This window comes from Rhipicephalus sanguineus, chromosome 4 (assembly GCF_013339695.2).
Source record: "Rhipicephalus sanguineus isolate Rsan-2018 chromosome 4, BIME_Rsan_1.4, whole genome shotgun sequence".
Lineage (NCBI taxonomy): Eukaryota > Metazoa > Arthropoda > Arachnida > Ixodida > Ixodidae > Rhipicephalus > Rhipicephalus sanguineus.
Window position 1 is genome coordinate 57211268 of NC_051179.1, and position 18123 is coordinate 57229390.

At 49.2% G+C, this 18123-nt stretch overlaps 1 protein-coding gene across 2 annotated transcripts in view; it reads right to left on the reverse strand.

The window, feature by feature from the left end:
• LOC119390032 (beta-1,4-N-acetylgalactosaminyltransferase bre-4) overlaps positions 1 to 10776 on the reverse strand; it is a 34207-nt gene extending 23431 nt beyond the window's left edge. The window contains exons 1-2 of one of the 2 annotated variants that reach the window (XM_037657543.2): positions 10633 to 10776; positions 2654 to 2918 (exon numbers count right to left, since the gene is read on the reverse strand). In XM_037657543.2, coding sequence (XP_037513471.1) covers positions 2654 to 2827 — 174 coding nt within the window. In that variant the 5' untranslated portion in view covers positions 2828 to 2918; positions 10633 to 10776. Of the gene's footprint in view, positions 1 to 2653; positions 2919 to 9089; positions 9174 to 10632 lie in introns of those variants that run through there. The other variant, XM_037657545.2, reaches the window with a different exon arrangement.
• Between the last annotated feature and the right edge of the window lie 7347 nt (positions 10777 to 18123).

The following is an 18123-nucleotide window of genomic DNA, read 5'->3' on the forward strand; positions in this document are numbered from 1 at the left end:
CGTGGTGCACCGCGCTGTACGCCAGCGCGTTTCAGCAGCCCCCAAGCAAATGCTCGCACCGCGGCGCCTCGGTCGGCCAAACATGGCGGCTCCCTACGAGCGCTGGAAATTCTGGTCTATACCCGAAGGCAGCAATCCTCTGCCTCCCACAGCAGCGGCGGATGCTCGACTATTTCACCAAGGTTGTGGTGTCTTTAGGTGCGCCCAGACGCTTTTACAGAACCTTAATGGGCCATCTTTCGGGATGAGTACCCAAGAGCAGCGCAGGTTCAGTACATCAAAGAAAAAGTGACAGTCTACCACTAATGCTACGTGGCCGCGCTCTTCCGAAAATGGTCGTTCTCATTGCGATTAGAGTGACGCACGCTTCGCTAAAACATCACACGCCTTTGGGCACTGTCTTAACATCCTCGGCGACCTCACGGATTGTGGGATCATAAAGTCTCCCGATGTCTGTCTCTTTTTCGAACAAGGGAGTGAAACCTCCTTACCTGAAGATTTGCCTATGTGACTGTTCAAAAACTCAACTGCGTTGCACCCAGTGGTTCGGCATTCAACATTCAGAAACACTGTGAGCACGCGGGAAACGTTATCTCTGAGTTAAACAGTTGTGAAGGACAAGGATATTTTTCCTTGTTCTTGAGAGGAGCATCAACTTTCGAACATTGATTGCCCATTGCGGGGACATTGGTTTCGGGAAATGTCTCTTCCTACCTCATAACCATTATTCGTTCCATCAAGTCTATCATACGTTAATACGGGAGTATCATTTCTTTATCCGTTGTTTCCTCATTACTGTTTCTGGTTTTTCACTCTTTTGCATTATCTCTCAAAAATCATGTTGTACTATATCATCCCGTTCATCAGTTACAGAATCATGTAGGTAAAGAACGCATGCCTGCAAAAATATCTGGTTTGACATTAAAAGCCTTTTCTATCTCTCGTGCGCACAGACACGCGCACACACGAATGTGCGCCAATGGAACAGATAAATGTATTGAACATGTAAAAAAATCACAGCATACCCATGTGGTGAATGATGATGAGTGGGGCGAAGCTCCGGAGGGAATCATCGGTAAACCGTGAATTTTCTATGTGACGCCCCATCAATCAGCATTTAAAGAGTTAGAAACACTGTGTGTAAATTACACACATCAAACTTTTATTTTTCTTAATTACATGATGCTTGGCTTGCGTTGTCCCTTCATTATCACGGCTTTATGGTCCGTGAAATGAAGGGATAGCGGTTCCTGTACGGGTTGCAATTGGAAATTTGAAAATACCAGGTCTATACACGTCCCTCGGATGGTCGTTGGTTTCATATGATCAAAGGACGTGCACGTGAGAGCATGTTTGGCTGCCATGTGTTGTATTAACCACTCATTGTTCTTTTCGGTAATATCGACATTCAAGTCACCAACTAACACAAATGGTCTATTCTTGTACTGGTCATAATTACACAATACCGTGTCAATGAATGTCTTGATATTCCCACTCGACAAATTGGGTGCAAGGTACATGGTCATGATGATGCATCCATCATAATCGATGGTAGCATATTCACAGTTGGGGCTCTGTGTCGTTTGTAGTATTTTCAGATTTTGTGCCTTTTCTGTTTGTTTGACGCATACGGCCACACCACCTGCAGGACGCTCTGCATCATCGATGCACACGACTGGAACGTATCCTTGGATATACGGTCTTTCGGCGTTCCACGTCTCGGTATGACAGAGAACGTCCACCGCAGTAAGTATGGGGTCCCGTTTCACACCCTCTACAAGCTTGACATGTTGTCTTCGGGCGTCGTTGAAAACACGAGACGTAGTAAAGAAGAAAGAAAGCCACACAGGCGAACATGCACGAGAGTCTCACTCGTCAACGCCGTCTTCTTCTACTGCATACCTGAACGCGCGCTTCTCACGAACTAGAGGTGGCTACTACAAACAAACATACAAACGGAGGACGGACAGACCCACGGCATAAGGAGCTTCGCCCCTGAAATTCACCGACGATTACGATACTGCCTATGCGAATTCTGAGCGCCGCTTTGTGTCGGGCAACGCCAGTTCTGTTTGAAGTTTTGACTGTCCACGGTTATAGTAATGTTACGTCGTTACATATTGCCACAGGAACCGCCAGCGCTCGAGTGCTGCACACACCACTCTGTGCACTGCAGGCGTCGCGAACCAAGCGAAACATCGACAGCCCCGTTACGGCAAACGAAGCCAGACGCAGTGCACGTGCCAGCCCTGCATGCACATGAGCTCCGGCCGAGGGGCCAGCGCGCGTGACGGAGGAAGAAAGCGAGGATAGAGGCCAGTGGCTCGTGATGTCGTCCGACTCCGCGTTCGCTGTCTTTCGTCCTCGTTCGCTTTATCGGTTACGCCGACGCCATCCGACGCCAACGGCGACGCCGCTCAACGCCGGAACAGGCGCCTAAGAGCTGCGCTCTACAACAGCATTTGATAGGGACGGAGCCACTGTCTCATAACCACTGCATTGCTGCTTCTGCGCTGATTCACCGCTTGTGCCACTGCGAAAAGGCACAAGTTAGTACGGGATGATGTTACTTGTTTGCAGGAAAGTACCAACTTGTTCGGTGTATTTTATATTGTTGTACAGATAGTGCTCGTGAGTCTACTGAACAACGTACCTTGAGTGCCTCCTTATTTTCTTCCATGTAGAAGAACCAATGCATTAGGACGAAGACTGCGATTGTTGCCAAGATGAAGCTTAGAAGGCGGCTTCGTGGCAGGCTCCATAAGTAACATGCGTTGCGCTTGCCTTCGGCCTTCTTCATTCCTTTATTTTCTACCAGTGCAATCATGGCACAACCAAACGGCTGGGTCTAAATATGCTCTGAAACCAACAGTCTCGTATCGTAGGTTATAACGACACGACTGCCTCATCTGTAGTTGCTGCAGGAAAGATGAGCAAGGAGTTCAGATTAGCTGTAACTTCTTCCTTTATTTTTTTGCATTAGGTAACAATAGTTTGATAGTTCTTTCATTAATATAAACTGACCAGCCAAGCAGCAAATGCTACTCAATCTCGGTCCCATGGACTTAAAACGGACGGCCATATTGACTGGACGTGGCTCCAGGATTTTATGGCGCAAGCAACATTCTTCTAGTTATGCACTACGTTTTGCTTGTGAGATACATGACGCCACAACAAAAGCGAGGTGAACGTAGAAGCTACCACTTTTCTAGCACGCCGGCAATGATTAGATCATTACATATAAGCGGCAGGACAACCCCCTTGAGGGCCATTCGCGCGACAATGGACGGCCGGCGCTTTTCTTCTCCGCTTGAGCCGCGATCGTCGGCTGCCCTCACACGCTTTTAGTCGCACATATACCATACGACGCGGGCGCCGATGTTATCGGTTTGGACTTTGTACGAAACCTCATGTCGACGGAGACGGCAAGAATGCACCTGAAGTCTCAACGTAACTGCTTTCAAAACATAGAAGAGCGGGAAAATGTTATTACAAATGACATTAGTGCTACACTGCATGTCTATGCGACACGCATTTATAATTGCTTAAATCATTAGCGCTGAATACTTTGCCACATTGGAACCGTCATCTGTACGGCAAATAAAAGTATGAACATTTGTCCAAGCACAATCGTAGTTTGAGCAAGCCGATGGATAGTCATGCGCGAAGGAACTTGCGGCGCAAATTTTTGTGAATATGACACACTACCAACTAATTATCTATAGCTCAAGAAATTCAGACATACGTGCTCATAACGGCACAAATCCGCTGCTCGAGTTTCTCCGATTATGAACATGCACATATAAATAGCATGTCGCAAAAGATTCTTAGGCTCGGTATATGGAGATTTGGTAGTACAGCGGAACGCTTCTTACGCCTGCCGCCGGTTTGTGTATTTCAAGGCACAATAAAAACAAAGGCTCAAGAAAACATACGCCCCCAAGCGAAAAAGACGATAGTCTTCTGCCGGCCGTACTACATGAGTCCTGGTCTCATCCGCGGCTCATCCGCTCAGATGTTTTTTTGTGCATAGCGTCGCACTTTCAGCGCAGCCTAAGAAACACTAGGTTCTTTAGAATTACGTGTCTATGCATTTTAACGCGATAGCGTTAGAGAGCTCGTGTCGCAGAAATTCCGTCGTCGGTGTCGGGACCGCGGGGACCGTTGGTTGTGAGCGAAAAATCATCCGTGAGCGAAAAATCGAGAAAGGAAATGGACAACTATGTCCATCTAGCGGAAAACATATCAAGCCAATGCCGCCTTTTCCAGAGGAGGCGTTGATCAAGCAAACAGCGAACGCTAGATAATGTGCTGCCATCTGTGAGGCATTGTGAGACTCTTCATGGCCTCCGAGATGGCAAGCGCGCGGCGTGCATCTTGGAGGCCATGCGACTTTTGCTTTAGATCAAAAACCTGTATGTACCATTCCCGCGCGCGCGCGCGTGTGTGTCTGTCTGCGTGTGTGTGTAACAATACACATTAATAAGTATGCACTTAGTGGTTGAAGTGCGCACCAGGGGCCGGATTTTTCTAGTAAAGGAACACACCTCCTAAGACCTACGTATTGATGTTGCGCCTCAGATATGCGTAATATTTGCTTTTTGATCGAAATTGTTCAAAAGTATGAACGCAGCTACTAGTTCAAGATGGCTCGGCGTTCTGCAAGTGATTAAACTTTGGCTGGGTGGCTGAATCGTGTGACAGACAGACAGACAGACAATCAAAATTTTCTCGTTTACGTTCCCCAAGAAACACTATCGTCTTTAAAACACATAACAACGAAAATACTTGATGTTACAGCCCCAATACGGATGCCTTCTTCGTTAAAAAGATGACCAGAACGGCACTGCAGTGAAGTAGCCAAAGGGAGCACGGTGTCTAACGGCCTGGCATACCATCACCGAAAAGCCAGCATGCTATGTTCACTGGCACTCAGCTCCGCCATCCAAAAGGAGAACAATTATCATACCGCCTGGTCCTTGCATCATTTCGCGTACAACCTACATTGCATATGATAAAGTGGACCTTAATCTCGTAGCATCCTTCGCAATTTTTCTAAATTAAAAAAAAGTCAGCGTATATTCAGCTTTCGAAAATTCACACGCCATTACATTGCGATAGCGATTAGATAGACACTCTCGGCGGGGTTTTGCCGTCGCAGTCGCAGTCCTGTTCCGTCTAATGTCCAAATCGATAACATCGCCCCACGCATCGCCCGTTCTACGTGCTAGTGAAAAGCACGCTAACGCTGAGGACGTGCATGGCTGAAGCAGAGATAAAACGAGCCGACCATCTCTGTCGCACGAAGGGCACAAGCGATAACAGCGGCTTGCGTGCAAGTCCTGGTGTTGATGGCTCCTCAAGCAAAGAGGCAGCGCCCCGTCCGTCTTTTGTCGGGCGAAGGAGCGTGATGCGGCTCTGGTGGGTGCAACGGGGGGAGGGGTGCGTCGCTCGAGCAGCAACTCCGAACTTTGATTATAAGCACGCGGTTGCGAGCGCTGGCTCTCGCGTTATCTTGACAGACATCAGCAGACGGCTCGTATAACCTTGTACGTGATGTACCCTCACTGCTTACTTCGCGTTGACACGACAGACAACACGAAAACCGCTTCACCCATTGGAGCGGCCGTACTTGCTTACACCAGCGTATTGTAGAGTTACGCGAGACCGTATCCAAAAGAGTTAGCTGCTAGCTCACTTCGTATAACATTCCAATTTGTTGCTCTCGCATTTGTTGCTTTTGTTATTGTTAGCAGGTCAGCTAATATACTCCTGCATTCAGTTGCAGGCTATTATGATATTGCGGCAAGTTATTGTGGTAAACATTTGCCGTGGTTGAACGCGGTTAAACCAAGTTTGTCGATCTACAGCTCGGTTCTGCTTGCTCTGGGTAAGGACGAGACCACTAGATTGCAGAGATCTAACTTCGTGGCATGTCTTGGTTTAGACAGACAGCCGTTTTTGTAGCAGCAACAACCGCGTCTACAATTGCACCAGAAGCGCGTGGTGTAACCACGAGACAGCACACAGACGCTGCTCGGCGCCGTCCGCGCAGTGAACATGAATGCAGCCAGCGCCTCTGGCTGCATCCAAGATTTTTTTAACACGAAAGTGTTTTATGCCAGGGTCCACCACGGCTCCACTGACGCATATCCGTCACGGATATCGCGTTATAAAATATCAAGACTAACATGTGGCAAAGAAAAAACTAGTAGAAAAAGTTCCGTCACCGGGAGTCGAACTTACGACCCCTCGATCCCCAGCGCGAAAAGACTCCGCCACAGACGGCACGTTCTTCGTCACACTAACGGCGTGTTACTTATATACACCATTTGCCGATGGCGGTACTCAGAGATCGGTGGTACATCAGCGTGTTTTCGTTATCACTAGCGAGATGGCGCGAAGGGCTCGAAGGGCGCGCTTGAAAGGTCGTCGCCCCACACGTTGAGATGAGCGTGCGCCTCTACACGGCGTGGTCGCTCGTGCGCCCACCCTTGTCTTGTCCGTCTTGCGCTCTCACCGCAAGTTTGCGTTGAAGTTACAGAGAGCACGAAGGTCACTTCGCACACTGCAGCGGCCGCTTTTGCGAAAGGAGCGCGCTGCTCACAAAGAAATAAGTTACAACTGTGACAGTTCGCGCTCATCCTGTGTATACTTGCGCGTTCGTTTTGTGCGTCCTCCTCTGTATTTGACCAGCGCGCTTTAACTGTCAAGCTGTGACAGTTGTTAGTTCGCGCTCATCCTGTGTACGTTCCGTGCGTCCTTTCTGCTTGAGCAGCGCGTTGCAAGTTTCGAGCTGCTTGCCGTTCTTCGCGTGACATTACAACTTGTTGCTATAACATTCATTCCCTCGCCCTCGGGTCGAAACAGTGCACAACAAACGCTCAACTACGTCTGTGAAGACACGTTTTACTTTCGTGTTATACCGATTCCTATGACAGAGGGATCAGCCATGCTTTTTTTACAGCGAAAGCTGTTATGAGATCATTTCACCGGCCGTTTTTGGCGCCGTAGGTGTCCGCCGCCGCCGCCGCCGCCGCCGCCGCCGGTGTCCGTAACCAGTATCGCTCGAAATAAGAAAAAAAAACGAAATAAGAAAAAATTCCAGGATGGAACGAGGTTCGAACCTGGGCCCTCTGCGTGTGAGCCCAGTATTCAACCTCTGAGCCATGCCAGTGGTTGAAACTGCTTTGCAAAAAGGTCCTATACAGGCTTCGTGTCGGGAACGAACCACATTAGCATATGCAATATAGCGTGGTAGAAGAGTAAAATAAGCACCAAGCGTAGCACAACGCGAATTCTATAACCAGGCGTCACACAATGCGAATTGCGCAACGAGTAGGTTGTTGATTGCTTCCAACCCATTACAAAGGTCTCTGCCATAATTCTTCGTCGTCATCAGGCACAGCATCAACAAAGTGCGCATAATGCCTTGCATGCGTTTAGCAGATAGCACGGCTCTCCGTAGAATGACGAAAAATGGCACAGTGCCTACTGCCCTACTTCTCAAAAATTACAATGATTTATATCGTAGTGGGTTCCTCGCAAGTGCACTTGTATTGGTTGCCAAGGAAGCCCATAAGCGCATGGTCCATTTCCTCGGGGTCTCAGTAAAGTTCTTCGCACCCCTCCCCCGTCTCTCTCCCACGTCAGCGTATGTTATACAGCATGACGGCAGAGGGAAATAGCGACCTGGCGTCACCCAGTGCAAATTACATAACTGGTGGGCGTTTAAAGCTTCCAACCCATTACAAAGGGCTGAGCCGTAATTCTTCATCGTCATCAGTCGTCGCGTCAACAAAAGTGCACATAATCCCTTACAGACGTGTAGCTGGTGCCTCGCTTCTCCGCAGAATGACGAATAATGGCTTAGTAGGCGCTTCCCAACTTCACGAAAATTGGATTTATGGCGTAGTGGGTACCTTTCTAGTGTACTTGTATTGTAGCCCCAAGAGAGCTTACAACGGGCTCTTGAAACGCCGCTCTTCCAGCTTTCGCTGTGACTGTGCTGCGGTTTCAGCGCAGGCCTGGCGTTTTTTTTATATAAGCACAATTAACGTCGCGAGAAACAAGGCATCCGCTGCTGCAGACGGGTGGACCTTCTCTATCTGCCCTGTTTTTGAACCACTCTTTTGAGCAGCAATGACCTTACTGCTTCCACGTTATACATATATCACTAACAAATCTGCGTATTGTATTCACGATCTTTTGATTTCCGTTTTGCTGCGTAGCAACGGCGACAGCACGGGAAGCGATTCCGTGTTCAGTCAGAAAAGAGTCATCTGCAAGTTCCACATAAGACTGCCCGTAGTTTGACGGTGACGTGATATTTTTTTTCTCGGTTTACCGCTTCGTGCGGAATCGCGGAGCGTTCCTTTCGACATCTCCATTGTCGCCGTGGACGCAGCCATCGCGCCGTTCTCGGTGAATTAGTGTATCTTGACATTTTCTTCTTCTGGGGCTGGGCACGTGACTTCGACATATATTGCAAAACTTCCAAACGCTTCAACGAAATACAAACCATAAAGATTGCAATTTTGTCAGGAATATATTGTCATGCGTGAACTGTAAAACATTCCATAAATTGGAATTGGTAAAACCGTGACATTAAAATACTGGTGAGGTAGTTTTAGTGAAGCAATACAAGAAGATGAAAAAAAAAGGCTGGTACATCTGCAAAGCTGCGGGAAAGATAGCTGTAGCATTTCACATTCTACCCAGTTGCCGAAATGTCATCTATTTTTTTTCTCTCGACTTTTTTTTTACAACGTTAGCGTCTCGGGTTCCATGTTCTTTAAGCATCTTAAGAGCTTTTGACGAGGTAAGAATTATTTGAAGCAAACAAACTGAAATATCACTTCGCACTCCTCACGTTTACGTGCTAGAATTTAACAAATTGTTGATGTTAAACAGAAAACGCATGTGCTTGATATATAGATCATCTGGCACACTTTGTCGTTTGACGCTTAACAATAACCGCTGAATGGAACGAAGATGTGTTGGCTACTGGAAGCTTCGAGCGCCAGTAATTGTCAACGCATTGTCCTTACGGTAATTTCCCAAACTGTGGTAGTCAGTGGCATACGTACGTGACACCTGTGACGCTAAGCATTTTCTTTACTCCTTGCATCACGTCACCTTGATACACTCAGCTCACCTTCTTGAAAAAAAAACAATTCAGTGTACTACCAGATATTCGGTATCCGTGTTTTGAAGCCTGCATATACTAATATTTCAATATTGCCGTGGAGTTAGTTAAACTTTAAGGTCAAATTTATACCTGCGACATACAAGCAACGAAATTGTTTAGAACTGCTACAAGTTTTGGCAAAAGAAAAAGGAAGATCCAGCAACACATTTTCCGCCAACCTGAAGCAATGATACTGATGTAGACTACCGTCACCTCGTTTTATTTTAGGGGCGAAGCACATTAAGGCCGATGCTTGTCCGTCCGTTCGGTGTCCGTGCGCACGGCACAGCACCATGTAAAATCAAAACATCAGATTTAACAATAGACTAATATCAATCATAATCGTTACAGAACCGTATAGAACACATACATGCACAATCCCTTTATATTAGTCGGCGACTTCAACGTAGACATTATGGACCTTACGACCTAGCTTTGTCGTCGACTCTTTATTTCACTTTATGTCACTTTATGTCACTCAATTTACATTATGTGGGGCAACGCTCGGGTAACCCACGGTTACCCATACGATACCCAGAGCTTCGCCCACTCTTCACGATTCACTTAGTGGAGATGCGTGGCTTTTTTAATAGGGAAGCTCCTTAGTCCCTCAACCCGTCCTCGCCGTTGAAGCCCCCTTCTATTAAGTATCGCTTTAGGTTGCAGTGGCCGGTGATTTAAGAGGAAATGTTTAGGCCTTGAGTGGTTTGGTTCTAGCGCGCCAGAAATTCGAGGTTAAAAGAAATAAGCTCTGTGCACAACTGGCTTAATGGTCGTGTTGAGTTTCGCCCCCTTTATCGCGGATTGTGAAATGACAACAATCATTCTAGCGCACTACGGGCGTTTTGACGAAGGTATTAGCAGACCCCCCAGCGCCGGCGCAGAAAGACAATGAAACGCTGCGCGCGCCGAACGCCGCGCAAGGCATTCCGTCGCCGCCGTCGAAGCTCCCCGCCGCATCACCGCTCGCACACCTCTCCCTGCGCTGAGCTCGCCGCACACTGACTCGTTAACTCGTTCCCGCCACCGAGCGCAGCAGACGCTCTCCCCACCTGGTCCCCAGCCTGCCGCCTTAATGAAAGCCAGCAGCGAGATCAGGCGCATAGTCGTTTGCGTCCCATTAATAAGGAGCTTCGCTCATCGGTTGTATTCGTACACGGAACAACTGCTAGTTCTTTTCTTGTTTTTTTGCCACACTGTCACACATTCAACATTCACACACTTGTACTCCTTGCATTGAATATTACCTCAGCACTGCAGCGCAGTGCGTTTCCAAAGTGGTGGATTACTGTTCCGTTTACTCCGTAATATACGAAGCGAAAGAGCAAGTATTTTCAAATACTGTCGTGTTAAAGCAGTTCAGCTGTGTTCAAGATATGCTAGTACCTGGCTATCTCAGCGCAAAGAAGAACACAAAAAAGAAGTAAAAAAAACGCTCTTACCTTGCTAATTGGCCAAATGAATGCGCGTGCCGACAGTCGTCTATTCTGTTTCGACAAATTAATGATATTTGTTTTGCCACCGGCTGCATCGCGCCGGCTTTCCGCGGTGTCTGGTAGAGCGACACTCCGCTCATCCATACTGCGCGCAATTATACTCTTAAGGCTCTGCAGACGTCACCAGCTGACATTTATCGGAGAGTTCTTTTTTATTTCATTCGGAACAGTGAGTATGTTGACGAAGACACCATAGGTCGTCTTGGAACATTTGAAAGAGCTTTTACTAATGATACATACATAGCACCACGTGGAGCATGAATTCCTCGGTCTGTCGGATTTTGTAAGCCTGGTTCGTTGAGCAATAAAATTACATGGAACCGTTCTTTACAGAGCACACATATTACAGAGCGCTCAGTCTTACGAATGAACCCTGCCTTCCCCGAAATAGAATATAATTTTTTTTTTATAATTAACGCTTGATCACCACCGAAACGTTCTTGAATTCAACTCCTTGGTTCATTATTAGTAAAGCATTGACCTTTGGGTGAATTTAAGTGGTAGCTTTGACGTCACGAAACTTTGGTGTCAAAAGCTCGCATTCTCAATCGAAGCTGACTTACAGATATCGGTGGTGGTGTCGTACGCAAAAAACTCGGCGCCGGCGTGCGTACACAAATGCGGCCCTCGAACGTGCGCCGATCACATGCGTGTATGCGCCGTTTCTCAATCATTGTTGCTCTCTCGATCGTGGGTTTGTTGGCGACCAGCCGCCTCTGATGTGGCAATCGTATTATATCGAGGTCACTTGTAATTTCACGTTGCCACGTTTCGTTGTTGCCTGGTTATGAACGCATGACCGTCGTTGTTGCCTGTAGCAAAAAATGTGCGGCGCTGCTAAACGCGTGAATGAAGGTCCAATTCCCAGCATGGAGGAAGGAAACAGTTAGGTGGGAGCATCGCGCAATGAGAATTAGAAAGAAAGAAAGAAAGAAAGAAAGAAAGAAAGAAAGAAAGAAAGAAAGAAAGAAAGAAAGAAAGAAGGAAGGAAAGAAAGAAAGGAAGAAAGAAGGAAAGAAGGAAAGAAAGAAAGAAAGAAAGAGAGAAAGAAAGAAAGAGAGAGAGAAAGAGAGAAAGAGAGAAAGGAAGAAAGAGAGAAAGAGAGAAAGGAAGAAAGAGAGAAAGAAAGGTAGTAGGTCAGGCACGCACAGGTCAAGCCTCGCTTGCCCCCATTTTCCCGGTTATACAAGGGCTCCTGATCATTTTTAAAGTGGTGCGCTGGGAAATTTATTTGAAGTGCGCTAAAGACGCCAGAGGTGAACCTTCGTATCTGAACAGCGGCGCATTTCTGTACTTCCTCATCAATATCCAAGCCGGTTCCCGCTTTGTGACGGGGTACAGAATAATCATGTGAAGTACAGCAGCATAGTTTGCACGAAAAGCTCCCGGTCAGTGAGCGCAGAAAGGTCACGGTGGACAGTATCGAAGGAAACGACGGCAGGGGACAATTGCCTGGCTGACTTGAAAACATGTCTTCAAGAAGCCTTGCCACCCAAAAGCGTTATTTGGTACTAAATAACCCCGAGATAAGTAAAACATGAAGAACGATGCTCCTGAGAGGTCCAGCGAGTATACACCGAGTATGTAAGCGGCCCGGGATTTTCAGTTTGGCCTACAACTGCGACACTGCGCACTCGTATCCTTGTACGACGGGCATATTTATGGTGACACAGAAAACAGGCCTTAGATATTATTCATATGCGAAGGTAAGTAATAATCACGCACGTTAATCTTGATAACTGAGAACACTATTCAGCCTAATAGATATTATCGGAGCGGTATCAATACAAATGCGGAGATAAAGATTGAAAAAAAAAACAAGTATAACAAAGCTATGGATATTAGCTCGGGGAATTAACAGGGCGGAATAGACAGGGAAAAAGTAGAGAAAGCGAAGGCAGGTGAGTCAAAGTAGCCCACTTACCTGTAATACGCGCGCCCTCGGTAAGACCCCCAGAGCTGCATTACCAAAGGTCACTAATGGGCTTCTCACCGGCGAGCGGCAATCTTCCAGCAGATCAACCTCCGAGCGACATCAAAGCACAGGCATCTGCCATGAACATTGTGGGGATTGAGGCTTGCCGTCGCCATTGCGCGGGTTTTTCGCCTATTTCTGCCATCCTCATGTCCGATCATGTCGCTCCCCTCCTCCGCCGTCCAGGGTTGCCGTTGGGTAGATTTGAAAAGGAGCCAGAATTCAAGCTAAAAGTAGCCAAAGTAGCCAGGTCTTTTAATCTTATCGCCAAACTTGTAGCCAAATGGCAGAAAAGCGGTATTATGAAAAGAGGTTTTATCATTGAACAATATATAATACCATTTTGTGTCAGCAATAAAATAGCATACGAGCACAGTTATTTTCTCCTTCATGCTTGGTCTTCAAGCTGTAAGCAAGTTGCAAATAAATGAACATATTATAAGTTCCGTGCACCTGTATATATTTTATATAGTATAGGGAGTATGCACTGAAACTTAGCCGCAATGTGGCGCTGCGGTGCCCCGAGCTGGGCGCCATTTTTGCGGTTCTCGTGCAGCAGCCGACCCACGCTTGCTACTGTGTTTGCTGTGTGTACGCGCTAGGTGTTGTGTGGTGTTTCCTTGACTTCCGTGTACTCGCGTGTTTCATTAACGATAGTACGGCGTTGGAACTGTCCCCTACCACTGCGTGTTGCATGGACTTGTAAAAGTGCCCAAGCCGCAGGACGTTGTTGCGCGTCGAGCTGCGTCAATCGGCTACGGTGAACTGCGCTGTTTACGGTTGCTCCAACCGCACAAGAAACAGCCCCAACGACGAGAACTTTCAACGGTAGGGTTCTATGTCGTGCAGTGCGCGCACAGAACTTCACCATCAGGCTTGATTAGTAGTCACGGCAGCAGCGGCTTTTCTTTAAACGCTTGTGAGTGGCGGACCTGCGCAGATAGTAAGATAAATCAGTGTTTAGCGCGCGCAATTAGATTTTAAGAGCACTACTTCAAGCCAGGGGAGCCGCCGGAGGGGGGGGGATGCTGGAGATGCCCCTAAATTTCTGCCCGCCCCCTCGAGCAAACATGGTCAAAACACAACGCATATGTTCCCGGCCCCCCTGAAGGAACTCGCTTGTCTTCGGTGCCCCCCTCCCTTAGCATCAAAATCCTGGCGCCGCCCCTGCTCCAAGCGCTAAAAACACGCGAAACACAGCGACAACTTGGCTGCCCATCTAGTGATAGCGGCAAGAAAGTGCGATGGGCTGGGCGCCACATCAGCGACTGATAGCAAGCTTTACCACTTTAGCACCCGATCACTAACTTTACGGATACCTAGAACAAGCCGTTAAGTCGGGAACATGCGGTACAATATGTACAGCCTACCTTTGAAACGACGACGATGTTGCCATCACGAAGAGTTTTCACTCTTGGTGGCTCCACGAGGCCGCTTGTGACATAATTGTGAGCCTCCAATGATTTGTAGCTCTTAATTAAGCTGCTCCCGCGTCACGAAACTTGTCCCGTGAACAAGGTAACCGTTTATATCCGCACCGTCTACGCTGGGATAGCAGCCAACATCGTTCGTGAACTGGTCATCGGAAAGCGCCAAGGGGTCGTCGCTACCGCATTTTGCGACTTTGATGTGGTATCTCCTGCGCTCGGGATCAGACAGCGACTTGGCGTAGTCGCTGAGCAGCATCTTTTCACTGCAGCAACACGGCGATCGCTTGCACAGCCAGGCAAATGACTAGATCCGTGCAACACGCAGTGGTAGGGGACAATTCCAACGCTGTACTATCGTTAATGAAACACGCGAGTACACGGAAGGCAAGGAAACACCACACAACACCTAGCGCGTACACACAGCAAACACAGTAGCAAGCGTGGGTCGGCTGCTGCACGAGAACCGCAAAAATGGCGCCCAGCTCGGGGCACGGCAGCGCCACATTGCGGCTCAGTTTCAGTGCATACTCCCTATAGTAATTGCCAGAGAGACAGTAAGATTGAAACATTCCAGCCAACCAGTCAGTAGGAATACTAATGGCAGAAGGTTGTGCTTGAAGTCTGCGACTTCAAGCACGACCAGCTTCAAGTAGCAATATCCGCTTGAAGATGACCGGTCCAGCTTCATTTTGTAGCGGATCTCTGTGTCTGTCAAGTTCACCCGAAAACACGCGCCGTGCATCAGCACTACAAAACTGGCTCGTAGCGTCAGCATCGATGGCGGGCAGCGTGAACAGCGTGCTAGGCACGCGTTTGCCAACATGCACGCAACTTCGTCAGTTTGATCTTAGCCAAAAGGCGTACTTAAATTTCATCTTTAATTTATTTGTAAGTTATATTTCCAATTTCTTAATTTTTATTTAAATTCTTAAAACTATCGAATTCATGGCCTATCCCCCATAGTGGGTGTGAGACACTGACTGGGCGAACAAGAACTTCATCATTCCGTCTCGGCAGGCGCACCGCGCGTTGCGTTCGGGTGCCTCGATGAGCACCAGACTCACGGCGGGGCTAGGACACGCGCTTATACACTGGCTGACACGTCAGAAAAGCTTGGAAACAAAGGGTAGTCGTCAGGCTTGCTTGGTATTTTATCTGCAGATAATGAGAAAAATGGCTACTGAATGCGCTAAAATAGAGGTTCAAAGTAGCCAGAAAGTAGCCATGGCGCCAACCTGAAATTTTTGTCGCCAGACTGGGTCGTAAAGTAGCCAATTTGGCGCAAAGTAGCCACCAACGGCAACCCTGCCGCCGTCCTACGGCGCTGGGCAGCGCTGGGCGAGCGGAGATGACGTTAACCCCCTCACCCCGGCGCCGGATCGCGACGGTGGCGCCACGTTCGAGTCTCGCGTGCTCGCGTCTCGCGAGACGTTGCGCGCGGCGGGGGAGTCAGACCCTCTCTGGACCTCGTAGGGTAAGCACGCATTTTCTTTCCTGTCCGTCGGCTCCTTTGTTTGGGCTCGCTCGGACGGAGTTCGCCAACGGTGCCTTGCGCCAGCGGCGAGCGCTTACCTTACGTTGTCCTTTCCGAACGCTAGGCTGAAGACCGGTGCATTCGCGCGTGGTCTTACTACGCCGAAACCGTATCTATCGAAGCCAACGCGAGCGGAGTTTGCCCTTGCTCGAGCGATCGGGCCCTGTTTTGGTCGCTGATCGTGAGAGCACGCAGCATAGTCGCGAGGGAACGTTTCTCTCAGCGGCGTGTCGCCGTGAGCCCTTTTGCCCGCGGAGACGTGCTAGCGGCACCCTTTGTGTTGTACTTTCGCCCGTGGCGTGGTTAAGCCTGTTTTTGCTTCTCCCGCCGCCTTTGGGAGCGGGCGTTGTAGTGCGTTTTGTGGTGTTGCCGCAGGCAATAAAGTGTTGCGGATTTCGAGAGCAGTACTGTGTACTTGCCGCGCTACGCTCGGCGCCTTGTTTGCGCTCGACCGTACGTGTGCAGCGGCGCGCTAGTTCACGCGAGGCGACGGCAGACGCGGCCCTGTGGCTCGCTAAGTCCGAACCCACGCTAGTGGCCGTACTCCTGTGAGTTACGTGGTCACTACACTGGCGCCCCACGTTGGGCGCCAGTGTAGTGTACACGTACCTCACAGGAGTACGGCCACTAGCGGGGGTTCGGACTTAGCGAGCCACAGGGCCGCGTCTGCCGTCGCCTCGTGTGAACTAGCGCGCCGCTGCACACGTACGTTCAAGCGCAAACAAGGCGCCGAGCGTAGCGCGGCAAGTACACAGTACTGCTCTCGAAATCCGCAACACTTTATTGCCTGCGGCAACTCCACAAAACGCAGTACAACGCCCGCTCCCAAAGGCGGCGGGAGAAGCAAAAACAGGCTTAACCACGCCACGGGCGAAAGTACAACACAAAGGGTGCCGCGAGCACGTCTCCGCGGGCAAAAGGGCTCACGGGGACACGCCGCTGAGAGAAACGTTCCCTCGCGACTATGCTGCGAGCTCTCACGATCAGCGACCAGAACAGGGCCCGATCGCTCGAGCAAGGGCAAACTCCGCTCGCGTTGGCTTCGATAGATACGGTTTCGGCGTAGTAAGACCACGCGCGAATGCACCGCTCCGCTCTTCAGCCTAGCGTTCGGAAAGGACAACGTAAGGTAAGCGCTCGCCGCTGGCGCAAGGCACCGTTGGCGAACTCCGTCCGAGCGAGCCCAAACAAAGGAGCCGACGGACAGGAAAGAAAATGCGTGCTTACCCTACGAGGTCCAGAGAGGGTCTGACTCCCCCGCCGCGCGCAACCTCTCGCGAGACGCGAGACTCGAACGTGGCGCCACCGTCGCGATCCGGCGCCGGGGTGAGGGGGTTTAACGTCACCCCCGCTCGCCCAGCGCCGTAGGACGGCGGAGGAGGGGAGCGACATGATCGGACATGAGGATGGCAGAAATAGGCGAAAAACCCGCGCAATGGCGACGGGCAAGCCCCAATCCCCACAACATGTAAATCATCTCTCGGACGTGTCGGCCTAATATCATTTGCGATCGCGATTCGAGGCAAAGGTTTCAACTTTTATGCCTTTTGAGTCATCCTTGACGTTTCCCCAAACTTGGTGATGCACATTTTTAGTCACCGGTGATAACCCGGCTATATGCTTTTACTATGTCTTTGTGAGTGTGCCTTGAAGCATCTTGCATTCTACGCCACCTATTGGTCTTACGTAGGTGCCTTGATGAGCGTGAGATAGACGCGCTGATAAATAGATACACACTGATAAGCGTGAGACGCGCTGTTATTATTTACTGGTCGCCGTCGCGACGCTAACGTCGTGCGCTACATGTGTAAATGGCAAATTCTCAGAATATGAAGACGATTCGTAGAACCTGTCACGAAACTGACATACAAAACATCTGCCGAGTATGTATTTCCAATTATTTATCGCGGCCTTTCTGAATTCAACGCGAAGGAAGGTCCGTGTTCAAGTCACGACATTTGCCGAAGAGTTGGTCTCGAAGGGGAAAAAGCGGCAAAATTCACCAGCAATCCGTTCGCTTCGCCGCCTAAGACTGCGAAAAGCCAGACGGCGAGCCCGATCGTCCCGAAACGATTTTTTCGACACGCGAAAGCGGGACGCCTTCCGGAAGCACTACTGTGGCTGGACTAGCATGTAAACCACGTGGTGTAAGCAACCAGCCAGAAATTCAAAATTTCGGCCAAGTCGTCGGCGATGATTCGCATCAACGCAATTGCGAACTACCTGCGCTGCACGACAAGATTCACAGCCTTTACAAGGACTCAATCCTCATGAGTCTGATTTTGATTAACACTGCCAAGAAGGCGGGGATTAGCAGAAAGTGCAGTAGCAGCTTGTCGGCGTGCCCCAGCAGATTTTGTCTTTGCACAACCGAATGAATCAACCGCTGCCGCAGCCGGGGTGTTCGGCTATGTAGCTCCCGCTGGCGCATCTTCTAAAACAAATGCTTTAAAAGGTCAAAACTATTTCTTCTCCGTGTTCTGCACCCATAGCTTTGT